Source organism: Orbicella faveolata, unplaced genomic scaffold (genome assembly GCF_042242905.1).
Source record: "Orbicella faveolata isolate gen_17 unplaced genomic scaffold, um_ofav_v1 contig_1, whole genome shotgun sequence".
Lineage (NCBI taxonomy): Eukaryota > Metazoa > Cnidaria > Anthozoa > Scleractinia > Merulinidae > Orbicella > Orbicella faveolata.
This window is the reverse complement of record NW_028301536.1, coordinates 23,027,864-23,055,039: the sequence shown is the minus strand read 5'-3', so window position 1 is coordinate 23,055,039 and position 27,176 is coordinate 23,027,864. Positions and strand designations below refer to the sequence as shown.

Sequence of the window (27,176 nt, the reverse complement as noted above, 5' to 3'; positions counted from 1 at the left end):
AATCATGTCGATTTATAGCCTGCGCTGCAGGCGTATTACGGGTCCCACTTCTCCAACCCCCGAACGCCTGTTATGCAGGCTAGCCGATTTAGTAAATATGCGAAAGTTTCATAAGTATCCGTTTCAAACTCATGAAAATATGGGACTCCAAACTTGCCAACTTTTACAAAGAAATGTACATTAGATTTTCCTCGTAAATCGAGCGGTGAGGCTTAATATTTGTTTGAATGAAAACAAACAAACAAATCGGAAAAAGCGTCACATGATCAAAAAGGTCTATTATATCTGATCTGTATCACTCAATTACCTAGCACCAGACACATGTACGCATTGCCAACCTATTTTTATTGTCATATCCTGAGCCAGTTGAATGTCTCCGTAAATTTTAAATTACAAATCTAATAGGCAGAGGCACACCAATTTCATATTCCTACGCAATATAAAATACAGAATCTAAAATAAATTATAAATAATTTATGTTCAGGACTTAAAATACATATTTACATTTTTTTACAGTTTCAATTTTTGGACAAATGAATGAGTTATAAGCAGAATTAATATTTTTTAACTTATTAAGCCCGTGTGTTGAGTGTGTATGCTCCACGCAGGAATGCCTGGACTAAAAACAGCCTATCTGACAGCCATGCAAGCTACCATAGCGGAGGAAGTTGCCGTCCCAGTGCATGCGCTCGAAGGCAGCACTTCCGGTCGAAGGCAACACTTTCGGTTGGACGCACGACCTTCGGTCGAACACACGACTTCCACCGGACGTCTATTGCTTGTAAGCATGTTTGTGTGGTCCTATAAGGAGAATTCCTAGTTTTTCATTCAGGTTTCACTCGACGTTGGTTAATCCTCTGTGGGTATATTAACATCGACTCCAAACTGTCGGGAAAACTGTCTCAACTGTCGCTCATACAACACATTCCTTTCCACAGATTTCTGATAATTGTACTTCAAGTCTTCAATCTCTTCAAAGAATGCAGGATCAAAGGCTCCGAGTTCCTTTCGTAACTGCAATAAATGGTAAAAAACAATTCCTACGTCAAGACATACACTACTAAAACGCGTTTAAATGGAAGACTATTACTGGTGGGGAGGGTGTGTAAAGGAACGGGCCTCCTTCACCCCCTCCCATTTTCCCGCTTCTTTTCGCGTCCCTTTCACCCAAAGTAATTAAACCAGAGCTTCATAAAAAAAGAAACATGTGGATCAAAGTATAATCGACGCAACACTTGGCTGCATGGGACACTTTGCTCCGCCCCGCCCTGTATAATGGCGTACTGTATGATCTTTTCCTAATTTTCTCGTGCGCAGTCAATGCTTCCAGCTATAAACTGATTCTTCCAATGTAAAAAAATATCACGACTCTCTCAAGAAAGGTGTACCTTTGTGACTTCGTGTGACATTCTATCCCGCTCTAGTTCCACAGTTTTTAACCTTGTTCTACAAGAAAAATCCAAATAGACATTAGTAAACCCAAGAAACAAAGTAGAAGCAAACAGTGTTGGAGAAAAAAATTCTCTAAAAGTACCAATTAACTGAGAAAAATTTGCTAGAATTCACCCTGTGCGCGCGTTTTCTGTTTTAGGCTCAATTTCCCCCATTCTCTCAGGACCAGTCGTGTTCCTCATCGAGAAGGGACTTTTCAAGAGGGGTGGGGGGAGGGTGAGCGCGGTTTTATTTCCCAAAACAGCCGCTGGTAACCGCGTCTACTACTGTTTTACCTTTGTTTCTCTCTCTTTAATTCCTCATTCCTTACTTCACTTTTCGGGCATGGATAGAGTGTTAATAAACTTACCTAAGTTCCACATCATCAGCCATCATTCTGTCATAATTTCGTAACTTTTCAAGAACTTCTTCATTTTCCTAATATGGATATAATTAAACCCTTAAAAAATTTTATCTCTAAGCGTGAGGAAACCTTACTGTAAATGTTTAAAATTTTCAAGGGATGCTAGAATGTTTGGAGGATAAACTGTCTTTAAATAGCCTGTTAAATAACGCAGTTCAGAACACGCCGCGAAATCGAAATTTAAATACTGTGATTAAGACAAGTTACCGTTATAAGCAATTGTAACGAGTTTTACATTTTAGTTGGAGTGGGTAATCATCTTCAAACTTTTTTCTCCTGTCCGCTCAAATGTAGCCTTCTAGACAACGGAAGGTATCTTGCTGCGTCTTCTTATTAGGTTAATTGAACCCAGGTTAATTTTTGACCACCCCTCACATGTGTTTTATTTTCTTATGGCTTCATGTTTCTTATTTTTTTTTTTTTTTACTATTTTCATTACTTTACCGTATAAAATGTATCTAGATGCCCCATATAGCGTAACTAAAGAATTGAATTGAATTGAATTAAGGCTTATCCTGTTCTACGGGTACTGGCTCATATCTCATAATGTCGTACTCGTTTAATTTTTCTTTGTAGGCACCTGAAAAAGGCATTAGGACTGGAAGCATGGGTGACGTCAGAGATAGCAACGGGATTCCCATATGGACAAACTTGAAGTTGAAGAGTGCTGATTTACGACATCAGACTCAACTGAAGAGGGTTTTTCCTTGAGTTCATCCGGCAATGCCAGGCCAGCAGAGCATTTTTAAAGTGTATCGTTTTCTCAGGATTTACCAGCAGACAACTTACCAAGTCACGTGGTAGATCACCAGCCCGACCCATTTTTCTCAGCTGTCGCACCTCGTGTAACATCTCTTCTTTCTCCGACTCAAGAGTTGCTAACCTTAACCTGAGTTACAACAAGTTCACCATGAGCTTAAATTACTATACAGTCAATCCCAAAGAAAAAAAATTAGTACAAACAGCTGAAATCAACTTGAAAGTAAAATGGAGGCTGAATTTCAACAGACTTACGCAAATACATATAAGGAACAGTTTTCTTGCCTTGTTTGTTGAAGTTCTTTAACTACATCACTATCGGTCTTGATATTTGTGGGAAATCTCTCCAAGATTGCAACCTGCAAACAAGAAAATTTGACCTTAACGCACTATAAATGAGAAACAATACGGATAAAATCAGTAAACGATAAAAGTTGTTTCCACAGTGTTGAAGCCTCAGAAAAAAAGCCACCAAATCCACTCTAAAGCCCTGTCTAAAGGGGAAATGTTTGGTGACCAAACACGATCAAACATGTTGAGTGGCCAAACGGTCTCTGTTTGTTCACCGTTCAAACGAACAAAATGTTTGACAATGTTTAACCAAATGTTTGTTGTCGTTCAAATTTTATCAAACACGATTAAACATGATCAAACAAGGTGTCCAAACGGGAAAATGTTTGGTCACCAGAACAATGTTTGATCGCTAAATATTACCCTTTTGGACAGGGCTTACGGATAGGACCCTGATAGTACGCGCTTACATAATAAGAAACGAACTCGTCAAAGTGACCATTTGTAAGATGACCAGACGGCGTTCAGTTTGTACACGCCTGGTATCATAAATTTCCGCGATTCTTTGGCCAAATAAAATAAAATGGATTGTTAAATATAACTCACTCGAAGTTCAATTAACTGAACACAGAACAAACGTCCAATTACAGACATCTTACAAAGATAATTTGTTGCTATTTTTCAACAATTATAATCGACTCATATTTGAGAAAAAAACTTATAAAATGTTATAAATGTTGTTGCGGGTAATAGTCAGGGAAGACCACCAGTGCTCATAAAATGGGGGTTACTGTACATGGCATTATGACTACCATGCTTAACTAGCCCCATTCAGCCAATGACAACGTGTTAGCCTTTTGGCGCAAAGTAAATTTAATGTCGTAATTTCTTGTCGTCCGTATAGGGCTAGATGTTTTCTGATCTGCTGTGCCATCAAACTAGTGCTATTTATTTATATATATACTTATTTATTGCTATTTATTTATTCATTGCTATTTACAACATCTTACTGTTTTTTTCTCAAAATTAATAACCTACCTTTTCCTCTAGCTCTTGCTGTTTCTTCATCAATTCGGTTTCTCTGTTGGCAGCTGCTTTTAAATACGTTTTGATATCTTTCAAAAGATTTGTCTAAATAAGATAAACGAGCGTCAGTTATTCCGTGACGAAAATCGAAGCAAATATATCACAGCTACTTGGCCGCTACCTGATGAAACCATTGATCATTTAATCCAATGTTTAAAGGAGCTCAGTCACGGCATTTTGGCTGCGTACAAAATTACCTTTAAATGAAAGGAAACCTGAAAATAGTAGTTTACTGAGATAGAAAAACACCAAAGAAATAATAATAAACCATAAAGGAACAAGGGTGGTTAAGGATGGAAAAGATTGACACGGATCACAAACGACGAACTTGAAACATTTAGGCTAAACTTTTCAAGATGCGCAAAGCGTGACGTAGCTCCTTTGAATGTTGTCTTCTAATGCTAATTAAAAGATGGTTAAGTTATGGAGCACACTTAAAGACCCTTACCTTTTTCTCTAATTCTGCTTCCAGTTTTTGCATCTTTTCCTCGTATATCTTTGGTAACACGACTGATTTCCATTCCTTACTGTCAAGCCCTTCCAAGTTTGAATCGGACAGTTTCTGCTGTAGCTTTAAAAAAATGAACGACAAAGTGTTTAAAAAGCTGTTTGAAAGTCTCCCCTCCCACCGTCACTTTACCTAATTAACGTGTCTGAGATTTTTACCTCTCATCGTGAGATATATATAAAAAAATTAAAGTTCTTGCGTCCCAACGGGACATTTTTTAAAGTGACGTTTCAAATAGTTTTACTATTCTTCCTCAGGCTTATCTTGCACAAGTGATAAGTTATGCTAAACGTTAGTTACCTGTTCTAATTCTTTCACCAGCTCTTCTTTTCTTTGTTCCAGATTAGCGTTTGCTGTTTTTAGTTTTTCTACCTCCTCCATTTCCTGAGAAGAAAAAAACAAATCAAGTGGAATAACACACAGGCTGAAAAGGCGTACCATATGTTTAAGTAATCATAAACGCACAACTGATGACTGCAATGATTCCTACCTTTTTCAAATCTTTGAGTAGTTTTTCGTTTTCAGTCATCAGTTTGGCTGTGTTGCCTTGACCGCTAGCTCCGCGCATGGACTGGGTCTTGTCACTGGTCTTTGCTTTCTCTAATTCATGCTGGTATAAACAAGAACATTATATTCAAGTAAGGATTGAATCTGGAGACTAAAGAAATGAGCACAAAACATGGCTCAGGGAGGCAGGTCTTGTGAGTGTATAGCTCTACTCAATTACTCGTCCTCTTCTTATGGACGTGTTTACTTATGAGAGGTTACAATCGCAATGTTTATTTGTTTGCTTGGCTGTGAAAAGCAAGGGGATGTCCGATAAAAGAGAGTGTGTTGTCGGAGTTTCCGCTAAGACAAATAAGGATTCATTACCTGTTTTCTGAAAGTAACAAAAGCAATCATTAGAATATAATTTTGTTCAGAATATCTGCATCGGGCTTCCTCTCTTTCTTGTGTTTGACTTGCGAATGGGCCATTTCCGAGTTACCTTGTGCCTCTGTTTCACAACGAGTCTTGATGCAAAACCTTTCTAATGAAAATGAGTTTGATTTGCATGAAAATGAACCTGTAGACGGAACACAATTCCATATGAATGGTTTCACACAAAGACTCGTTTTGACACAGAGGCAAAAGGCAACACTGACCTACATTGGCCTACATTGACATTTGAATGGCATCTATAATAAACGTCGGACAACAAACGCTAATAACAACTACAGTACGCGACGAACCTTGAGTCGTTTGTTTTCTTTTAACACCTCGCCATACTGAGGTCCTCCTGCTCCAACAGTTTTCTTTAAGTGATCATTCTCTCCTTGAAGTCTTTCCACCACTCGCCTCATGGCTGCTATCACTCGCTCCAGGTCCTCTACACTCTGACCACCCATACCAGTACCCAGGCTCTTCTGATGAGATAAAATGGCAGTACCAAGAGGTTTCAGAAATGTTCTCACACAAGAGTTTGAGAAAACTGCCTTCATTTACACCATCATTTTCCAGCTTTGTATTACATTAAACCTGACGATGCATTCCAGTAGAAATTGATCGTCTAGACTAGTAAATTCAAGAGTCGCCAACGAACCATGAAAGTGAAGCCCGTGAAATTATCCAGAGAGTCGCGAACTTCAGTTAGTTGCAACAGGAGAAAGATATGCGACTATCCATTATTCTCTTAAGCAAGTTGCGATAAACGGTTTTTCCCCTCGTCAGCCCTCTGTTAGCAAAACGTTCCAAAAAGACATGGTGACTAAAGACCAAGAGTTTAAAATTTTCGCTCCTGCGTCTTATCACTTATGCACCAAATTTACAACGCGAGTGGTTAGAGGGTATAAGGCATGAAGTTTCTTGAAGTGTTTGGCAGCGTTGTATTCCTGTCTCTCGCTTGTGCAATCCCCAGCCTTTTGGCTCCTCACACTGGCGCTAGATCAAAGCGACAAGGATGTTGCCGCTTTCCCATGGGGACGGGATGCAGGACTATCGCAAGGTAACCAGCATGAAATTCGCCGGTACCCAATTAGGTGGTGGGAGACATTGTGAGTGTAAGAACATAACACAATGACTCCGACCAGGGTTCGAAGCCAGACAGCGTAATATGTTTTCCAGAGTACCATCTCGCTATCGCGCTTCTATAAAGTTCTCTTATTAGCTAAACACTCTTTAAATACGTTATGCGAATCCGAATAACTCACTTTTCGAGCTTTTTCTCTCTTTTTGCTTGCTTCCAGTTCCGCTTTTAAAATTTCCACGTACTCTTGCAAGTCTTCCACACGGGCCTGAAATAATAACCAGAGTACATTTACGCACCCAGACATAACACTAAAAGGGAGCAAAAAAAGGTTTGATACTGCCTATTAACTGAACAACATACAAGATTCTCATAGCATGCAGAGAAATGACGTGGATGTAGTTATTTCAAAATCCTACATTTTTGCCTTCCCACACGAAGTCAACAAAGCTTCCATTTTGAAAAGAGTTGTTGAAAACATACTTCGTCGGTAAAAATGACGCTCGGTTTAAATGGTTACGGCCGTCCGTTTTTTTACCTTGAGGCGAGGGTTTTCCTTTCTAGCTTGCTCGTAGTCGAAACGTAACTCCATATTTTCCTGCAAGTAAGAGAAATAAGTGATTGTTTCTTTTTTGGCAGATACATATTGGATTTCTGCTCTTGCAATCGATAACTTGTAGATGAAAAGCCTAAATGAATAACTGGCAATAACTGACTTCTGTTACAGGCCTTCAATCTCCTATTGTTAAACTCATGTGACAAGATTCTTTTTCATGAATTCAATGAAAAAGGAGTATTATTTTTATTCCATTGCTGCATTGTTTAGTTTTGGCAGGAAGGAAGCTGGTAACAACCACAATGAAATATCTCTTGTAACACGGTCGGTTTTGACCAAAATTACACTGTGACAAGTATCATTAGAAAGTTGTCTTGTAAACTGAAACAAGAAGAGAAGTTGTAATTGAACGGACATTCAAAATACTGCCATTAAAAATTAAAAATAAACCTCGACGAACCTCCTTAGCTTCCAAGAGCTGTTTGTGAAGGGATTGGTTTCTCTGATATAATTCACGATACATGTCAGCGTCTGCATGATCCACTGAACGCTGTTGTTGAAAAGAAGAGAGAGAGAGAGAGAGAGAGAGAGAGAGAGTTCACCGTGAGAGAGCTCAGTCGAGGGTTCATAGACAGCCAGCAAAAGTCAACTTGTTTCACAAGTAAAAGCAAAAAATCCTCCTTCGCGTTTTATTCCCTGTCGGTCTTTTTTTACGTCACTAAGCTGAACGTCAAAATTAATTAGAGAAAGTTACAAAATTCAGTGAGCAGACCTTCCCTTACCTAATAACAAGATTATCAGGTTTAGATATCATTTAGAGCAATCGCTAAGTGTGGTAATGCAAAACCAAAGCAATGCGAATTACTTTTGACACTCAAGTGAAAACTGCTTTGAACAAGGGAAAATGTGATACAGTTCTCAGTAATACCTGTTCAGCCGTGCGGCCAGCAAGGTCTCGCTCTAAACCTTCAATATACTCCATTAGTTGTTTGTTCCGAACCTCTAACGCTTCCATTTGTCTGTCATGACCAAGAACTTTCTGTCGCCTTAACATCTGATTCTGACACGACAAAACAGTGCAAAGTCAACAACAACATGGTCAGAGTAAATTTCCAATAATAGAGAGGAAGAACAAAGAAAGTAACCGATGATTTCCTTGCTAAGGTTGTTGTCCATTTGTGTGCTGGTTACTGCGAAAAATTCGCATCTTGAAACCGGATTGAACATTTTTAAGCACATAGCCAACTTGAATTTGCTTTCACAAGAACGACCGAGGAATAACTGTAGAGAGTTACATTGCCTCACATAGGACAGGTTAAATGGCAAAATCAAGCCAACTCCAGCTATCACCAACAATCAAATGGAAACTCCTCTTTTTATGAGGAAGTTGTTGTTAACAACTTTGCTTCATGGGCTGTTAGAAAAACCTAGTTGTTGTAGATAGAAACAACATACCACCAGAAGTATATTTATTTTAAGTTGTAATAACTTTTATACCTCTTCTTCCAGCTTGTAGATGTTCTGTTTAAGGTCCTGTACAACTTCGTTTGTGACCATAGGCGGACCACCAACCACTGATTTGGCAGAACTGTAACCAACAATGACATCAGTGCAATGAAAAAAACAAACTTGTATCACATGTGAAGCGTTCACTGAAATTCGTTTCATTGAAATAGTACCTTTTTAACCTGTTGTGGAGCCCGGCCTTATCCTTCTCAGCCCTACTGACCGCATCTCGTAACATGGTGATGGTCTTTTCTGCTTTCTCCAGCTCGCGTGTTTTCTCTGCTAGTTTTCCTCGCAGCGTTTCCACTTTCTGTTGCCATTTCTTGTTATCTTCCCATCGAGCCACGCCCTCAGTAACCACAGCCGCCTGCAAAATGAACAGGTTCAGATTTAGCTTTGCAAACAAGAATCGATTTAACGGTCCGCGCGGTGGCATCATGGTTAGCGCGCCCGTCTCCGGATCGAGCGGTCCGGGTTCGAGCCCTGGCCGGGGACATTGCGTTGTGTTCTTGGGCAAGACACTTTACTCTCACAGTGCCTCTCTCCACCCAGGTGTATAAATGGGTACCGGCGAACTTAATGCTGGGGGTAACCCTGCGATGGACTAGCATCCCATCCAGGGGGGAGTAGAAATACTCCTAGTCGCTTCATGCTACAGAAACCGGGATAAGCTCCGGCCTGATGGGCCACTTGGCTCGCATGCAGACTTTACCTTTGTTTTTACTATCTGTCACATGTGGACTAGGAAAGTACAACAGAACCACAGAGCTGTGTTCCTTTGACTGAACCACTCTTAGTACTAATTGCACGTTTTTGCTTTGAATTCTCATTGGTCAACTCCATTATTTGAGTTGGTTGTGACTGTTAAAAAAAGAAGCACTATATACAAGAAGATCTCATGGTCGCCAAACAATACGAACACTACAGGAACACAAAGAGTCTCCGTATCAACGAGGCGAGTGACTTGGGGACCAAAACCATGACCTCCACACTGAAAACTCAAGTGGGCGACCGCAAAGCGGAGTTCAACCGTAACAAAACAACGTAAAACTTGTCACGCAGGACCTGTAAACTCAGTGTTATTACACTTACTCTGTCTTGCGTGATCATCTCCTCAACAACAGGTTTTTCGGTACCAGTCCCCTCTTCACCACCCTCCACAGTCTTCTGTTTCTGTTGCTTTAGTTTTTCTTGAAGCGTTTTCACCTTCTCTCGTAGTTTTTCTAATTCAGAACGTTCTTGAGCAAGCTGGTGACAGCGATAAAATACCAAATTAAACCTTCCAAGAAATATCAAATTATACCTTCTATTAAAGTTTTATTTAAGTTTCCAACTCGAGTATCTTCTAGCTACAATTTTCTTCAAAAAGAGCCTAGATCAAGAGTCAACTTTGCCTACAGTTTAAGTCTCTGAGAGGTAAAAAAAAAATGACAGAATTATGCTGTTGGATACAGTTTGTATCGTTTTTAGGTGATCCATTACCGTATTCCTTTCAGATCTTAATTCCTGCTCTTTTTTCTCAAGCTCCTCTTGAACTGTCTCCAACTCTTTCAGTTCACTGCCAAATTTCAACAATGCAGAGTCCTTTTTAGAAAGATCCTAGAAAAGGAATAAATTGAAAACTTAACACTAAATCAAGACATTTTTTTGTCAATTTGACAAAGTTAAGTCGCCGTGGAATGCTTAGCGCCTAGAAGGAAATAGTCCGCAAAATAGCATGGAAACACGAATGACTAGAACTCTTACACCCGTGACCTGTCTCCCTAATCTCGTCATTTCTTTTATCGTATATCACTAACGGCTGACGTTCTTCAGCTTTATTGGGTGACTAGAAATCCTATACATTTGGGGAGCGGTCATAACTAGTGAAACCGGACAAGGCCCATTGTTATTGCCCTTCTTTCCTTCACAGTGTTGTTGTTCGTTCTTTGGCCCCGTACACAACGTCCCATACACGTTATGAAAAGCTAGAAATGCTACAATCCGCAGGACAGAAAATTACTACTAATCACAAACTGTTCAGGACGGACAAAGAGTAAAGTAAGGCTAAGAAGTCTGACACTTCATTCTCTTTGCCCTTTACTCTTAAATAATATGATTGTACCTGCTTTAATCTGTCCTTTTCTTCTAACAACGATGATTCCTTATCTCTCTGTTTCTTGAGCTCCTTTTTGAGTTTCTCCATTCTCTCTTGAAGTTCCTCAATACGCGCCTTAAAATTCACAAAAATTGCGAAAGACAAATTAGTGCGGCTCAGTGATAAACAAAGAAAGCCTAAAATTTGAAGAAAGATGGACAAGCATCACATAGTATCAAGCTAGTTTTGTTTTAGACAAAGTTGGACAATCACACGACAAACCTGTAATCCAGCAGTCTCTTTCTCTACAATGTGTTGTACATTGGCCTGCTGTTCGGCTTTTCTTGCATGAGCCTACGAAAAAACAAATATGTAATCAGTGTGAAGCGATGGGACGTCCAAGATTAAGTTTCTTATTGACATATTTGATTTTAGACGTGGTACAGCACAGTATCATGAATTCGGATGTTTTTACCTTTGATTTAAATGGGACTGGCAAGAAAGGAAAGGCTGGGAGGGCAGGAAGAGAGAATAGTGAGGGGATGGAGAAAAGGTTGTGGGGGGAAGAGAGGGAAGGCAGTGGCGGGGGGGGGGAGAAAAAAGGTAGTGAGGGTGGGAGAAGAGAAGGTTGTAAGGTGGAGGGGAGGGGAAAGAAAAATGTCGTTTGGCAAGCAGAAAAATGATAAGTCTGCGCTACACATTTGAATGGAATTGACCTACCTGAACGTTTTCCTCTGCAGTTGATACCATGTCAGCTCTGAGCTGCAGGAGAGCTTGACTCAGGGACTGCAGAGCGAACAGAACACATCATTAATCAGCCAATAGCACAATGAAGAATATTTGCCAAAGAAACACACGCATACTTTATAAACGGGTTGGGATAAATTTAGAAGGACCTGCATTCATTAAGGAGCTATTTTGTAGTGCAATTATTTTGCAGTCTCTATATTTCAAATCTACCTTCTGTTGTTTTTCCTTGAGGGCCAGTTGATTGCGAAGTCTCTCCACCAAATGCTTCATGGTTTTACTTGGCGCACGCTGTGCAGCCTCTTTCGCTGTCTCCAGTTCATCCTTTAGCACTTCAATCTACAGGTCAATATGACATAAAAACATATAAAACAACAAACGATATGATGTGCAAGTGAATAAATATAATGTTTTCAGGCTTCATTTTCGTAACCACCTGCGTTGCGTACCTAATTGTGATGATCCCTCAAGTCTCTATAACAGTCGTATGAAGCAGACGAAGTGGTAGGCGACTGCACACAGCCTGTGATATGATGTGTCACACAGCAGAGAAGGAAGTGAGCAATTAAAAATGAACAAAAAATCTCACAGCTCACCGCTTTACTCTGTTCCATTATTCTGTCATCTTGCTCCAGTTTCTCGCTGTTTAGTTTCTTCACTTCGTTGGAATGCTCCTCCTTCTTCCTGATAGGCGAGTAAAAACAGGTATGCACTGCGTATATGTGTACTAGTCTTGAAACTCGCTGAAACTATGGAACATTTTTGTCTTGGGTTTCAAGTCCTTTTTGTCGTCCCATGAGCAGTGATGATTAGAAATAACTAAATTACAAGTTACGTGGATAAGGAGAAAGAGAGGACACCGATTTCCGCTGATTCACTCTGAGAACTAAAAACGCCATAAGCAAAGTTAAAAAATAATCAGTAACATCAGTGATGTTTTCCTTAAGCCACCCAAGCCACCCAAACAAAACAAACAAACAAACAAACAAACAAACAAATAAACAAACAAATAAACAAACAAACAAACATGACTACTAAGCTTCACATTGAATAAAACTCTTTTGTTCACCTGGCCATTTGTTGTTTGAGATTATTAAGTTCCTCTTCATGATCTTTTTTCATTTTACTGATCTCATTTCGTGATTTCTTGTATTTCTCAGCTGCTACAGCTAAAGCATTGTCCTGCTCTGCTACCATTTCCTCCAGCTCAGACAAACGTGACAACTGTAGAAAAAAAATATAAAATAACAAAACAACAATGAACTGTAAAATCATCGCATTTTAATTGACTTTAGTCAGCTTTCCATGGAGAACTGTCATTAACGGCTATGCATCACATTTTAAGTATTTAGTGAATTGTTACCAAACGTAGTGAAATTAGGAAGTGTGTAGCAAGTGTCTTTGCACTTATCCTAAGCATCAATGCGTTGCTTAGACTACAACCCTTTAAGCTTCCCTATTGACCGAAATACAAGTAATGCTCAGTATTATAACAAACCTGCTTGTGAGTAGGGACTGGCGGACCAGCAGCATTCACTGAATCCTGATAAACAAGGAAAACAGAAAGTTCGATAATAATAATAATTTGACAGGAGAACATCAGAAAACGCGTAAATCAGATATGTGAGGAAAACAGTTCAGTGTCTTATAGACAATGGGCGGACTCTCTCTACAATCCTTAATGCAGCAAAGAAGGAAATGGCGTTTAAGAGACAAATCTTAGCTTACGCTTTCGTAATTGAAGGACGAAGCCATTTCTTTCCAGTTCCGCGCCTATGTTAGATTCATTTGTACATGAGTAAATAGCGGAAACAAAGGGTGACTTACACTCACCAAAATGTTCATCGCTGCAACTACGATTATTGCAACTCTCCTTGGACAGGTTGATAATTCATACCCACCCCCCCCCCCCCCCCCGCCTCTACCCTAAGCATTGAGTCAGATTGCACATTTACACTTCCGGGTGGTGAGAAGCACAATGAGAGTAAAGTGTCTTCACCGAGAACACAACACAATTTTAAAGCCTATTATGTTTATTTGAAATATTTGAATACTTTTTTTTTTTCAGTTTAAGTGGCATGCCTGAGAACTAGCTAGGTGTAGCTAAGCCTATAGAACTCTAAAAACATTCGACAGTATAAATTTTTTTTAACAATGTCCCTGGACAGACTTAAGGACGTTCGCGCGAAAATTTTCCAAACTTGATTTCTTTCTGAGATTTCACCACTTTAAGATGATGAGTTAGTTATGTCAAAAATGTAAAAAAAAAAAAAAAAAAATGGGGGGTCACCGACTTCGTTTTGGAGAAAACATGCTCGGAAGAACACCCTAAATCTGAAAAAATCGGTCTTCGTTATCGAATAAGGCCACAGTGTTTGTAAGCCCAAAAATATTGCAAGCAGATCTTTGAAGTGAAATGTTCTCTGCCAAATATTGTTTAAGTGGACCTATTAAGTTAATCTAGTCAACTGGTGAGTTTCCTTAAAGAACAACTTCACATTTAGCGACCTTAGTTTCACGCGCCTTGCAGCCGCAAGATGGCAGGATTCGATGTCCCGTGGACAGAAATCTTGAATTTTTTTTTAACTTCCCACATTGATTTTTTGTTCATTTTTGGACAATGTGGAAATAATTGAACGTCCAAGATCGTTAAATCCAGGCAAAGCTATAGCAATGGCCATCTGCCCTATCATTGTTCATTTTATTACTTAGCGTGCGCTCATGCATGACGTGGCGTGTGAATTTGCGTGCGCAGTAACGATGCGCAGAAACAATCAGCGCGAACGTCCTAAAGCCCGGTCTGTTAGACACGAGATCCAACCCGACACAGGCTTCCATCCACCACGCCTCCCACTTGTGTGCTATTTCACGCACAAAACAAAAACCTCGTAAGAGACTGACCATATGGAAGATTTTCTTCCTTTTAAACGTCTCGTCTGTCTCTAAATGTAATCGGTCTTGAAGGAGCTGGATTTCTGCTTTGTGTTGCTCTGTTTGAGACTTGGCCTCCTGCAATTAATAAACAAGAACATATTACAGAAACGTCTTGACGTGTACAATAACTGCACCTCACTCTGATCTCACCTCTCGTGCTTCTTTCAACATTTCTTGGTACTTGGTCAGTGATTCTTCTTTACGAGCCAGCATTTGCTGTAATTATTAACAGAAACCAAACAATAAACACTCACAAACGGAAAATTGATTAGCTGAATGTATACAAAGATCAAGTAATAAATCACTGCAAAGAGCGTTTGTGTTAAATGGAAAGTTTAGAAACGAGAAGTAGTCCCTTCAAATTTGTCTACTTTGCACGTTTTCCATCAGCTGTTTACTATTAGGCAAACAAAAGTATGGGTAACACTTTTTAGAGGAGCTCAGTCACGGCATTATGAGTCATTTTGGCCATGGACAAAATTACCTTTAAGCTGAAGGAAACCTGAAAATAACAGTTTCGTAAGATAGAAAAACACCAAAGAGATTATAATATACCATAAGAGAACAAGGATGGTCAAGGATGGAAAAGATCGACACGGATTACAAACGACGAACTCGAAAAGTTTAAGCTTTAATCTTCAAGGTGCGAAACGGTGACCTAGCTTCTTCGTGGTGGGAGACTTCGAACATTTCCTCTTGAACAGTTTCAAATTTGATTCGTTCTTTTTAGTGACAAACAATCTGCTGACTGCCTCTCAAAGCATCCAAAGACCTGTGTTTGCTCTGAATCTTACATGTCCCACCAAATTTATGAGACAAGCACCTTTACCAGGCTCATCTTGCGACGAGTTTCTTCATACCTGCAGACTGGAGACTGTTGCCTGCGCCACTTTGAGAGCTCGTTTGGCTTCATAGTCCTCCTCTATTAACCCAGCCGCCTTCTTAGCTTCTGATGTGATCTCTTCACGCTCCGACAGAGGAAGGCGCAACCGGAGCTCATTGATAAGCTACAACAAAATGAAAAAGAGTCAAATATTACGTTGTTTTCTCTAACAACAGCCGAAGTCAGTACAAAAGAATTTCCAACGTTGTTTTCATACGTTGCAATAACGATTTGAACAAGCTCGCTCTCGAAATGTCATGAGAATTTTTTCTCCGCTTTCAGTGCATGCTTGTTATGATCGTAACTCTGGATATAGAGAAAATTCTTTATCTCATTATATCCGCCATTTTTCCTCTTGAAAAAGACTACCTTAAACACACATTTGTGAATTAAGTGAGGGCAACCAAAAACTCAAATCAGCATGAACGGTAACTCGATTTAATGGCATTCTTTTTATATGTCAAAAAATGAAGAAAATGGCGTTATTTCAGAGTTCTAGTTAAAATCACCAAAATTAAGCCCCGCGAAAGAAGAAACAGTTTAGTTATGTATATGCCACATACCACTACGGTGACTCTTTCTTTAACAAGACAAACAAAAGCATCACCTTGTCCTTTTGAGTTAGCCTTTCTTCAGATTGTTTGAACGCTTGATCCAGCTCCTCGTGTTTCTGTAATCAAAATACATTTTTTCATTTGTTACCTCTGGTGTTGGATGGGTCAAATAAATTCCTAATTTTCCAAAAGTAATATGGACACAAGTGTACGATTTCATCCACAAAATATTTCAACTTTGCTTATGTAAAAATTCTGCAAAACGTTTCATTCCCCAAATCCAATCACACATACATTCTGACATGTATGATCTATCAATTTGGAGCCGGATTCCTTTTAGATTCCGCTTGTTATCATTGTCTCTCACCCCACCTTAAAGACTACTCTCCCAAGCCTACAACACACCTTTTTAAGAACTTTATTTTCTTCCCTCGTTCCCACGATGATCCTGATATGTTCCTTAATCTTTGTTATGGCCATCTCCAATTGATTGGCCACCGGCAGATTGGGGTCTGGGATCGAGCCTGTAGCCTCCTCGAACTTAGCAGCCGCGTCTGCTAGTTGTTCTTGTTGCTTTTCTAACTTGTCAATCATGCGCTCTAGCTCCACCTCCCTCTGTTCCCATAGCAACTGCCGCTCTTCGTGCTCCTTAGAAAGCTGGACATTTTCATCTTCCAAGTCGGAGATTGTACGTTCATGGACTTTCGTGATGTTCTCCAGGTATTTCAGCTGGAAGAAGAAACAAAACGAACTTTGAACACTTGACCACCAGTATTGAGTGAAAATCTACACTGATTTCCCAACACTAGAACTTAGTACGAATACCGCTAATCAGTGGCCGACAACCTACCCTCCCACTTGGAGGCTTCCGCCTCCAGTGCTTGGCCGCTACCGTGACCACTCATTATTTCCTAGTGACAACCCTGCCCAAGTTCATCCTTACTTCAGTGTTCCAAAGTTCAATGAAGATTCCTTTTGCATGCAACCCCTTCAATATTAACAACTGTTTGGTGCTCTACCTCTTGACATCGTATGTAAACTTCACGTTAAAATCGCGAGTAATAATCTGATTTAAACAGTAAAATGGAGAATAACGCTAAAATATTAGCTTGACCAAAACCCAGTGTCTCTCAACCACAGGATAGAAATTGTCATCCAGCCGATTCCCATTCTATGTTCCACGTGATCTATTTCAACCAATTCGGGGGCACGAACATAACTCGCTAAGTCATTACCTCTTCCTGTAGCCTTGAAATCGCGCGATTCAATTTAAGGTCCTGTAGTCTTATCTCTCCCATCTTTGCATGCCACTCAGTGACTTTAGCAGCCCCTTTGCCGTCCTTTAACGTGGCCATGAGTTCTTGTAAGCTGTCATGCTGAAGTTTGAGCTCAGCAAGCTTATCTTCTGCAGCTTCTCTGTCAGTCCTGGCTTTCTTTAACTCTCCTTCAAGCTTGCGTTTGTCTTCGTGTAGCGAGCGCATGGTGTCTGCAAATTTTTCCTGCAAATAAACAGTAATCACAATCACCGTTTAGCAAAACGTCCCGCTTTATAGAATTCGTTTTGATTTCCATGTTCTACCTCCTTTGTAACTGACAGGAAACAGTCCAACAATTGTTTTGTCTTCTCTTGTACTAAGTATGAAAACTAGATATTGCCAGTTAGAAAAAAGCACGCAAATGAAGACACAAAATTCAAATCAGATGCTCGATTTTCGCAAACCTACCGGCTATTATCTCCTTCAATAAGAAACGCGGTTTTATTTTGTTCAATCACAACGATAGGTAAGTCGAGGAGTTTCGCATCAAAGCAACCTTGTGCACATTTGCCAACTTCAGATCTATCCGTTCCGAGCGTGAAAAAAGCATGATTTAAGTTCACTTGAGAAGGCAATACGCATGTTATTGTACCTGTTTCATTAGAGGTAAGGCTCCGCTGTACTGCCTCCGTAGATCTTGAATGGTCCTCTTAAGGAACTTTGCCTTGTTTCTAGCTTCCATCTTTGCGTGGTACAGAGCCTGGTCCTTTTCATCTATTTTCCTCTCCAGACGCAACAAGTGAGCTTCTTGTTTGGACAACTTCTGTGTGGCCGCCTCCAGTTTCCTCACGGCTGTACCCTCACTCACTTGAAGGGCCACGATATGGTGATGCAACTTACCTGAAAACAATTACACATATTTTTTCAGAAAACTTGACATTGTATAGAACAGGCAAAAAATACACAGTTGTATATAGGGAAGGCGAGGTTTTGGTTAAAATTAACAATTTGAAAATGGACTAATTGGTGTTAGATGATCCAGATGGGTTTAACGAGCAACTAATGAAAACAAAAAGAAAACGCTTCACTGTAAAACGCTCGAAATTCCTCCACATCCTAGCTAAGAACTGTAACAAATCGTAAAAATGATCTACTAAAAGACAAGCAACCTGAGTAGAAGCTGATTCTAATACCAGCCACCGAACAATTTCACCGACTTAGTTTATTAAATTAGTTCATTATTATTTATGCCATATTATTACAAAATATCAATCCATAAGGCAAGGAGGCCCTGGGAAGCCAATAAGGCTTAAAGATACCTAAGACTTAACAAAAGAATAAAAATGCTGTCATCGGCAAGGCAATTTATTTTGCGCCTGGACACTTACCTACACAGTAAATCAGTTTCCTTAGAAACTTAAATTCCGCAACCATACAGCAACCTCAGTAAACAACGATTTCAATAGCAACTGAACTACCTCACAAGACTGTTCACACTCAAGTGAATCCACTAAACACACTGACCTATAATTGTCTTGTCATCGCTCTCCATCTGCATGTCGTAGAGCTGTTTTCTGAGAGACGTCAGCTCCCTGTCCTGTGATTCTTGTTGTGCTTTGATGGCTTCTGTCTGGTGTGACGCCACTTCCGCCACTTCTTTCAGTCGTGACACTTCCACCTTCAGCTTGGACTCGGACTCCTCTAGGGACTGGATACGACGCGTGACCGCTATGTGCGTCTCTTGCGTGACAGAATCTAGATGAAACGCGTGACACAAAATTCTCGTTATGAACCGTTTATTGCTCCCAGTAGTAATGCTTTTTCTTCATTAAAAAGGTCGTGTATATCGAGTAACTTCGACTAATAGCAGCACTTACTGGAGATTTCATCCCTAAGCTGCCGCTCTATTCGCTGCGATTCAAGATTCAGCTTACTGATCTGTAAGGTGAAAAAATAGAGTACTTTTAAGATCTGTCGTCTTTCCAAATAAAAAACAGTTTTTCTTCATTAACAAACAGAACAAACCTCTGCAAATTTCTGTTCTAACTCAACATTCCTCTCCTCCAGTTGCTTGACTAGAGACTGTAATTGGTCATATTTCCTGGTAGCGTGTTCTGCCCGCTCTCTTTCATTCAGTTCCTGGTGAGGTTTGAAAGAATAACAAAAACATGGAATACATGTGCCTTTCACGGTATTCTTAAGAACACAGCTCAGGGAACGGTTTACTTATTGATACTGTTTATTTGTTACACAAATGGTTGTTTAATAAGTTGTCAGTTGGCATCAACCCCGACAGTCAGTCTGCAATTTACTCTTTCCAGACTGGAGACGCAAAATACATCCAGAGGAATGATTTGTCTACTGTTTTATGCGACTAGGGTTAACGCGAGAAGTCGTTCGGTTCAAGATGCACAAAATCAGTTAAGGTCCGGTAATACGGGCAACACTTTCCATCAACCTGTCTCGCAACATTGTTGCATTGCAAGTTGAAACACATTGTTGCGCGTATTACCACGTTTGTGACCAACTTATCTCGCAGCAAAATACGGTGTTGCAAGTCTGCAGAATTCTACAGTTATAATTGCTTAACCGCGTGTAAATAAAGATGGCGCCTTCTCTAATATAATTTAGCATTTCGACGAAGTTCCACTTCGACTTCTGGCCGTTATTTTCTTCTTAATTTTCGTGCCAGCGAAGTTCTCTCAGTATGAAGCTCAGTGTCGTTTCAGATAGCTAGGCGAAAAGTTGTATTTTTGCGACAGTTCTTCCAAGCCTTTTGCCTTTTTTCCTGCTTGTTTTGAAGGGACAAACGAGGTGTCCCAAAAACTATGATAGCCCTCGAGGTCTTTGTAAAGGACAAAGTTATGACTTTCCGAGAGTTACTGGTCTACTTCAAATTCAGGCTCGCCTTCACCGTCCGCCTTGTTTGTTTTTTATTATTATTATTATTATTATTATTATTATTATTATTATTATTATTATTATTATTATTTGCCGCGCTTCTTGACAGCCAATCACAAGTGTTGAATCCAAATTTGTTGCGAGACAAGTTGTAGCTTCAGTGGTAATACGAGCAGCAAAACTAAAATTTGTTGCAGAAAGTAGAACTCGAGTCTACTTTGTGCAACATGTTGCCTCAACTTGCAACAATGTATTTTGCTGCGAGACAAGTAGGTCACAAACGTGGTAATACGCGCAACAATGTGTTTCAACTTGCAATGCAACAATGTTGCGAGACAAGTTGAAGCAAAATGTTGCCCGTATTACCGGACCTTTAGTTTCACTGGTGCCCGTATACAGATACGTATCACCAGGCAGACGCAGAATTCGTCTGATGCCCGTCCGCCAGTCTCTACACACAGGAAGATTTTCCGTCTCAGCTAATTCTAGTGTTTTAGTTCGTCGTTCAACTCGTATCAAAGCAAATAGTTCGTCTTGACTTACAAGTAAAATCTTAACACTAAGATCATGCATAATAAGTTCGCCCAAACAGATTATGCGTCTTATGCCTAAAACGGCCACTGTCTTGCCAAAAACTGTAGATAATTTCACGTAAGTTTTATTACTCAAATCCAAGAAAAACCCTCGCGATTTCTTAACACGATAGGCAGAAAATCTATAATTTAAATCATACGAGGACGAAACGGTGACATTTTGTCTCAAAAAAACATTTATTTCTTGGCTTATTTAAGCCATATTTAGTAACTAGAGTTCTGTTAAGATTTACCTTCATTTCTAGTGTGGCCAGCTTTCTTGATATTCTATCAATCTCCTCCTGTCTCACGATGCCATTATCTCCTCCACCCTCCCCACCCTCTGAACAACACGAAATACACCATACAGTAAGTAATGCGTAATTAATAATTCAATGTCTGTGATATGTAATCGTATATTTTACTCCTGCTTCATAGCTCAGACAGTAGAAAAATGGAAGATAGTTCTGGAAACTGTGGACGAGTATAACTTGAAGGTCAAAGACTTGCTCCACATCAAACTTTGTACCTTCTAATTTTCTTGTTAATTTTTCGAACGGATTCGACAACATCTGTGCTGTTAATAAACTATCTTTACTTCCTTGCATGCCAACTCAAAGAAACAGCTCGTCGAGGTTCAAAGAAACATAACAAAATTAACTCTCGATCACCTTTTGATAACAGTTCATTCACCATCTGTTCCAAGCTGTGGTTTCGTTCTTTTAACGAAGTCATCTCTTTCTTCAGCTCGGTTTCTTTCTCTTCCAAGGCCTTCTTGTCAGCCTGTTGGGAAACCGTACATTTTTAACACATTCCGAGAAAGGCAAGTTAATAAAAGACTTGCCAAATATAGAGTTCCTTCTGAAACAAGAAAACACAAAACAAACTATGATTTTGGTATACAAATCCTACCTCGAGATTGTCAACTATGGCTGAACGGGCAACAAGGCTATTCTCTCTTTGTATAATGTCACGGTACTTGGCTGTGAGTTCGTTGTACTGTTTGTTTGCTGCCTCGAGTTCTGTTGCTGGAACACTCTCATCCAATGCCTGCTGTAATACTCCTATCTTGTAAGTCGACATTTCCTAATACAAATGCCAATAAAGGTCAGAATATTTTATTGATAAATTGTTGCACAAAACAGAGGGGAGAGGCGTTGTTTGTTACTAAATGAGAAACACTTCTAGTAGCACGAATAAAAAGAGATCGAACAGCTAAAAGACAGCACGAAAACAATTGTTCACTCCCGAGACCGTTGCTCGACAGTACAGGTAATCATGTTCAAACAACCGTGACATTAAAAAGTAAGGTAAGGTTATTTATATTTGAACGTTTTATGACGTGTAAATATTGTATTATAGATCAGGTTCTTACAAGGTCAGTAGTATTTAAATTCTTACTTATTATTACATTGTTATTAGGTCTTTCTTTTATCTTATACACGACCCCACAAACTTTTAGCTTTAAAACTTATCGTGTTAAAATAAAGGCTTTCTAGTCTAGTCTAGTCTTGTCTAGTCTGGTCTATTCTATTCTATTCTAAGGTAAGGTACTCTACGGAAGTATTGTATAGTAAGTAGTATAAGTAACTTATCGTTAGTGGTATTGTAAGTAGTGTCTGTCTTGTTTCGTTAGTAGTGTCCTTTGTGTTGCAATAAAAAAATTAAAAAAATAAATAAAAAAAAAGGTAAAGCAGACCAGACTGCTCCACCTGGAGCCCAATTCACTAAATATTAGACCACCGCACCTCTCCAGATATAAGGAGCTGTCCAAAAGGCGCTGTCTAAAAGGCGTGACAGAAAAATTGTACACGAACTTAAAATGAAGCAGAACATTTACCAAACGCGTCTAAACGTAAACAAACTGCGTACCTTGTGTCTCTGAAGATAACCTAAACGTTCCGTAATGGCGGTCTCCATAGCAACAACATCATTCTTGTATTTCTTGTTTTCTTTCCTGAGAGCAGCTTCTACTTCCTGCATAGCTGTGTATCTCCTGGATAGCGACTTCTCATTCACTCGCAGCACAGTTATCTTTCTGGTCATTTCGCCCAGTCTCTTTTTCTGTTTATCCTCGTCTTTTTCAAGTGTATCGAGCAACCGCTGTTAGAAAATAGTGCGACCAATATCTTATTTCTCCTAACAATATTAATACACTGGTAAGAGGACATAGCATAGCTGGTAAGAGGACATTTCAATTGCAAACAAGAAATTTGATTTCGTTGTCTTACTGCGCCTTTCAATAACATGCGGACTCTAAAATTCAAAGCTCAACTGACAAATGCGTCTTTCGCTACCGTCAATCAAATGTTCGGCGGCTCCTTCCAGCTTCCGACTACTGTCGAGCACTGTTTCGTTGTCTGAACTCTGCTCAACGATTTGATTACCGCGCGCTCGGCAGTAGTCGGAAGCTGGGAGGAGCAGCCGAACATTTGATTGACGGTAGCGAAAAACGCATTTGTCATTTGAGCTCTGAATTTTAGAGTCCGCATATTATTGAAAGACGCAGTAAATAAGATTGTAAACGGTTGAAAAACGGATTTATCAAATTAATTACTTTACACTCCGTTTAATTTCTGCTTATACTTGATTGAAAAATAAAGATTGCTATTGTTGTTGTTTTTGTTGTTTCGTACCCAAGAAATACTTCACTTCATCTGCTACTTACAATTAGACTACGAGCCTTAGTTTTCTATGTCTAAAATCGCCCAGAGAAAACAGTCGAACAGGCGAACAGTCTAAATGTTTTTGTAGACACTCTGAAATGCGAAACTTACAATGTTACGTATTTTAAGCCCCAAAACCAAAGAAAATTTTTTTTAAGGGCAACACGAGCGCGATCGTGCTCCATAAGCAAATAGACAGCAAGCTGGTTACTTAACCAGATTATCCCTCAGTACCTCAAACTCTAAGAGCCTGATTTTATCATGTTCTCTGGCCAGTTCAGTTGCAGCTTTGTCTTCTTCAATCGCTTTCTTCTCCTCTTCCCATTTCTCTTTTTCTTTCAGAAAGTCATTATATAGAAGCCCCTACAAATAACAATATCAATAGTCCTTCGAGCGTTAACATGTCATTTTTGAGATTTGAAGAAACCTCTGCTCTATTTGCCAGAAAGACCAATAAAACAAATTTACTAGACGAGGTCGAGCAAATTATCGCGATTTCTAAAGTAGTTAGCAAACAATGACAAATTAGCATGTTTTGCCAAAACCGGATTCAATAATTGTTGTATCATTCAAACGAAAAACTTGTTTCATCATTCCACCATTGAGTTTCCTTTTTACAATTTAACGTATGGAAAACGATGCCGGGCAGCTGTACATTTTACCATAATAGCGTGCGAACCTAACACAGCCATTAAGCACGTAAAAAGTCTTATTTTCTGTGAAATGTATCTCCGTAATAACCAAATTGTGTACGCTATAGCTTAAACCTTTTAGACTTATGAGCGTTTTTAGGGTTTTCGTTTGTTAAGAATTATGAGTAAATGTGAGAGCCGCCATCTTTTACAGTACGGGGGATTATTTTCGGAAGCACCCGCTCCTCGCTGAAGTTATAAAGGAAAAAAGCATGTCTTCCTTTCTGGACTTCATCCAATTCCCTTTCTTTCTGATTATTACCGAACAACAATGATAGATCATACTATGTGGAGTTTCTAGAGTAAAAGACAAACAAAAACGTATTGATAGAGACTAGTGGCGTAGCAACCTTTTGGTGCAGAATCACTGAGAACTTCCTCTTGAACACGTCAAGGTCCTTTTCCATTTTCTCTAGCAATTGTTCCTTTAGTGATATTTCCTTGAAAACAAACAAAAAAAGAAGGAACACCATTAACTTTCTATGGAAACCGAAGCTCCAACTATAGACGTGTTGGGGAAATGGATGGTATGTATTGTCGCTAAATAAAAATGAAATATAAAGAGATACACAACATATACTTAAAATAAAACAATTAATAAACTTAATAAAATAAAATTACAATTTTACGATTATTTTTTAGAAAGGAAGCTACATTAGCCTTAGCTGGTTTTCATGCGGGTCTTCTGTCCTGATCGAATTGGAATTTGGAGCATTGGTTTTTGTGGCGGGAAAAAAAACCGGAGAACCCGGAGAAAAACCCTTGAAGCAAGGTGAGAACCGACACAAAAATCCATCCACATATGGCACCAGGCCTGAATCGAACCCAGGCCACGTTGGTGGGAGGCGAGCACTCTCAACACTGCGCCATTCCTGCTTCCTGCTAGTTTTTTTTTCTCTAAAGTGAAGCAAGTAATTAAAGTACACTTGAAAATTAAAACCAAAAAATGTATTCTGTCGCTTCCGTAACATGTCCCCATTCAGGTTTTCCTTTCTTTCTTGCCGTTATTACAGATTTACTTCCTGGTGGCAAGGACCATAGAAAATGTTTCCCGTTGTCCCGTAACTAATGTCCACATGGCCATGGCTAATGTAACTGTTATCAATATTCCTCGCTTACTTGAAGTACTTGTACAAGATGTTCATTTAGACTAGCAATGATTTCAGTTGATGACGGTGTCATTCCTTGTGGCAGAGGCATTGGTTGTAACTTCACTGCTCCTTCGCCTACAATTACAAACAGAAAAGAATTATCCACTCGTACACCTTCTGCCTGCATACTGTCCCTTCAATCCTCTCGATCACACGATAAACCTTACCGATCTCTTTTAACACTTTCACATCTTTTTCCAGGTCCTCAATCTTATATCAAAAACAAAATCACAGAAAAAAAAGTTAAAACACAACAAGAAAATATGTTTGTCTAAGCATATCCCGAACTTTCTGATTACCTAGTTTTGTCTTCTTCAAGATCCTAAATTAATACAAATATAGAAGTGATCTGCTTGTAGCATTAGGCTAATCTAGGCAGAACACAAACAAAATCACAGAAAAATCACAAAAAAGGCAAAACACGAAAGGAAATATGTTTGTCTCAGCGTATCCCGAACTTTCTGCTTAGTTAGGTTTGCCTTACAATCCATGATCACCTTGGTATTTTTCCTTTCTAACTGCATGATAGCTTTAGCTGTTTCTTCTCTTGCGTTATGCAGTTCATGTCGCAGTTCCTCGTTCCGCCCGCTCAGTTGTTCAATCTACAAGTAAAATACGTCGCAAGGACAACAGAATACTCAGCAATCACAGTCCAGCTGATTTGCACTTGTCCCGCTTGAGGACTTTACTGAAGAGACAGTGTTTGACTGTGAGGTTATATTGCCTGATAGCATATAGCATGTCCTGCGATAAATCCCGACAGCTGTTGCTACTCTAATAATACGCGATCAAAGCGATCAAGAGTTCTGTTTTTTCTTTTTCCTTGGTCAACTCTGGAGGGATTTCACACAAACGGTGCTAGTGTACCTGAGCGAATTGTTTATACGTACATGTAGTAAATCATTTTTTCTTTGAAACGTATATGGAATGAATGACTGTGTTATTTTGTATTTACAGACTTGGCCGAGCTTCACGTTGCGTCTGAACAAATACTGACGCATAGAGTTATCGCTACAAGATTATATTGTAATAACAAAGCATTCTTCGGCCCAAATTGACGTTGAGTATACTTAACCCTATATAATATTACAAAATACATATATGTGATAGTTGCCTGAGACATGTATACATTTTTGTCAAGAGTGGCTGTTACTGTGTAATCACAATAAAGTACCTGTGCTTTTAACTGTAATGTGGTATCATACTGGCCAACTGCATTTCTTGACTCGATCATCTTTAACGAACACAAAAAAGAAAATGTTTTAGAATATCAAATTTTAAGCAGCAAAAAATGTCTCATATGCAACGGGTCTGAACATTGGGAGAATTTCAAACAAACAACAGGTAATGGTAGACACTTACAGCCATTAGTTTTTCTAAAGCTGGCACTTGAATTAATTGACTTCTTTCTTCTGGCCCTAAAACACAACAAAGTACACAAATCAATATCCAGTACACTAAGCAGGAACTGTACGCTGATTATAGAGGACCAGCCTGCGAAAACAGCCGTCCTTCTTCGCGACCGACCCGAGTGTGCCGGGAGCGAAGAAGGACGGCTGATTTCGCAGGCTAATGGAGGAATAAAACTTGGCTGAACTATCACTAAGGCCTTACTTGCAGGGCAAACAAAAAATGTGCCACAGATTGAACAAGAATGACCATCACTAGGAAGACATCGGCAGCAGATAAGCAAACCTTTCTGTGCGTGTTCTCTCAGCTGCGCTAAAATCTCTCTCATTCCTACTTCCAGCTGTTTATTCTCGTCTTTAAGTTCCTACATGAAAGGAATCAGTCAAAGTAATGAGAAAAAAACAAATATACAAACAAAGTGTCCTTTATTGTTTAGCTATTTCAGGTTGCTAAACAAGTAACAAACTTTATGGAAAGAAAAAAAGGATGTACTTCACAGCAGTAATTTGAGTTTTAATTTTGAAGTAGTAGAGGCGAGGAAGGGGGTTGGGGAGTTGGTCTAACAAACTTTAGTACAAGACGTTCGTTTTCCACCATTCGGGCATAGACATGCTGAAACCCAAACATCACATTGTAGTAATTCTAACCTTATTTATAGGAAATTGTTCGAAAAAGCAATTTTAAAAAATCTCATAAATAACAATCGTAACAGGTCCTTGTTTGCTTTCTTGATTGATAGACTGTGGTGAGAATAGACAGGGCACCTC

The 27,176-nt window shown here is 39.4% G+C and overlaps 1 protein-coding gene across 1 annotated transcript in view; it reads right to left on the bottom strand.

Annotated features, from left to right (window-relative positions):
* Window positions 1–324: 324 nt before the first annotated feature.
* Window positions 325–27,176, bottom strand: part of LOC110054569 (centrosomal protein of 290 kDa-like) — a 39,688-nt gene continuing 12,836 nt past the window's right edge. Inside the window, exons 23-69 of the mRNA XM_020760912.2 lie at window positions 26,695–26,773; window positions 26,362–26,417; window positions 26,174–26,233; window positions 25,497–25,601; window positions 25,167–25,209; window positions 24,968–25,074; window positions 24,199–24,288; window positions 23,391–23,519; window positions 22,363–22,593; window positions 21,403–21,576; window positions 21,162–21,273; window positions 20,745–20,833; window positions 19,043–19,156; window positions 18,895–18,955; window positions 18,542–18,772; window positions 17,670–17,917; window positions 16,997–17,260; window positions 16,167–16,490; window positions 15,815–15,877; window positions 15,185–15,331; window positions 14,475–14,540; window positions 14,292–14,399; window positions 12,889–12,933; window positions 12,460–12,614; window positions 11,987–12,074; window positions 11,604–11,729; window positions 11,364–11,429; window positions 10,926–10,997; window positions 10,671–10,778; window positions 10,049–10,165; window positions 9,659–9,814; window positions 8,740–8,933; window positions 8,558–8,648; window positions 7,989–8,120; window positions 7,521–7,610; window positions 7,043–7,102; window positions 6,689–6,772; window positions 5,732–5,905; window positions 4,990–5,109; window positions 4,800–4,883; window positions 4,440–4,562; window positions 3,944–4,036; window positions 2,900–2,973; window positions 2,645–2,744; window positions 1,802–1,869; window positions 1,389–1,446; window positions 325–1,014 (exon numbers count right to left, since the gene is read on the bottom strand). Coding sequence (XP_020616571.2) covers window positions 850–1,014; window positions 1,389–1,446; window positions 1,802–1,869; window positions 2,645–2,744; window positions 2,900–2,973; window positions 3,944–4,036; window positions 4,440–4,562; window positions 4,800–4,883; window positions 4,990–5,109; window positions 5,732–5,905; window positions 6,689–6,772; window positions 7,043–7,102; window positions 7,521–7,610; window positions 7,989–8,120; window positions 8,558–8,648; window positions 8,740–8,933; window positions 9,659–9,814; window positions 10,049–10,165; window positions 10,671–10,778; window positions 10,926–10,997; window positions 11,364–11,429; window positions 11,604–11,729; window positions 11,987–12,074; window positions 12,460–12,614; window positions 12,889–12,933; window positions 14,292–14,399; window positions 14,475–14,540; window positions 15,185–15,331; window positions 15,815–15,877; window positions 16,167–16,490; window positions 16,997–17,260; window positions 17,670–17,917; window positions 18,542–18,772; window positions 18,895–18,955; window positions 19,043–19,156; window positions 20,745–20,833; window positions 21,162–21,273; window positions 21,403–21,576; window positions 22,363–22,593; window positions 23,391–23,519; window positions 24,199–24,288; window positions 24,968–25,074; window positions 25,167–25,209; window positions 25,497–25,601; window positions 26,174–26,233; window positions 26,362–26,417; window positions 26,695–26,773 — 5,544 coding nt within the window. The 3' untranslated portion in view covers window positions 325–849. The remainder of the gene's footprint in view (window positions 1,015–1,388; window positions 1,447–1,801; window positions 1,870–2,644; window positions 2,745–2,899; window positions 2,974–3,943; window positions 4,037–4,439; window positions 4,563–4,799; window positions 4,884–4,989; window positions 5,110–5,731; window positions 5,906–6,688; window positions 6,773–7,042; window positions 7,103–7,520; window positions 7,611–7,988; window positions 8,121–8,557; window positions 8,649–8,739; window positions 8,934–9,658; window positions 9,815–10,048; window positions 10,166–10,670; window positions 10,779–10,925; window positions 10,998–11,363; window positions 11,430–11,603; window positions 11,730–11,986; window positions 12,075–12,459; window positions 12,615–12,888; window positions 12,934–14,291; window positions 14,400–14,474; window positions 14,541–15,184; window positions 15,332–15,814; window positions 15,878–16,166; window positions 16,491–16,996; window positions 17,261–17,669; window positions 17,918–18,541; window positions 18,773–18,894; window positions 18,956–19,042; window positions 19,157–20,744; window positions 20,834–21,161; window positions 21,274–21,402; window positions 21,577–22,362; window positions 22,594–23,390; window positions 23,520–24,198; window positions 24,289–24,967; window positions 25,075–25,166; window positions 25,210–25,496; window positions 25,602–26,173; window positions 26,234–26,361; window positions 26,418–26,694; window positions 26,774–27,176) is intronic.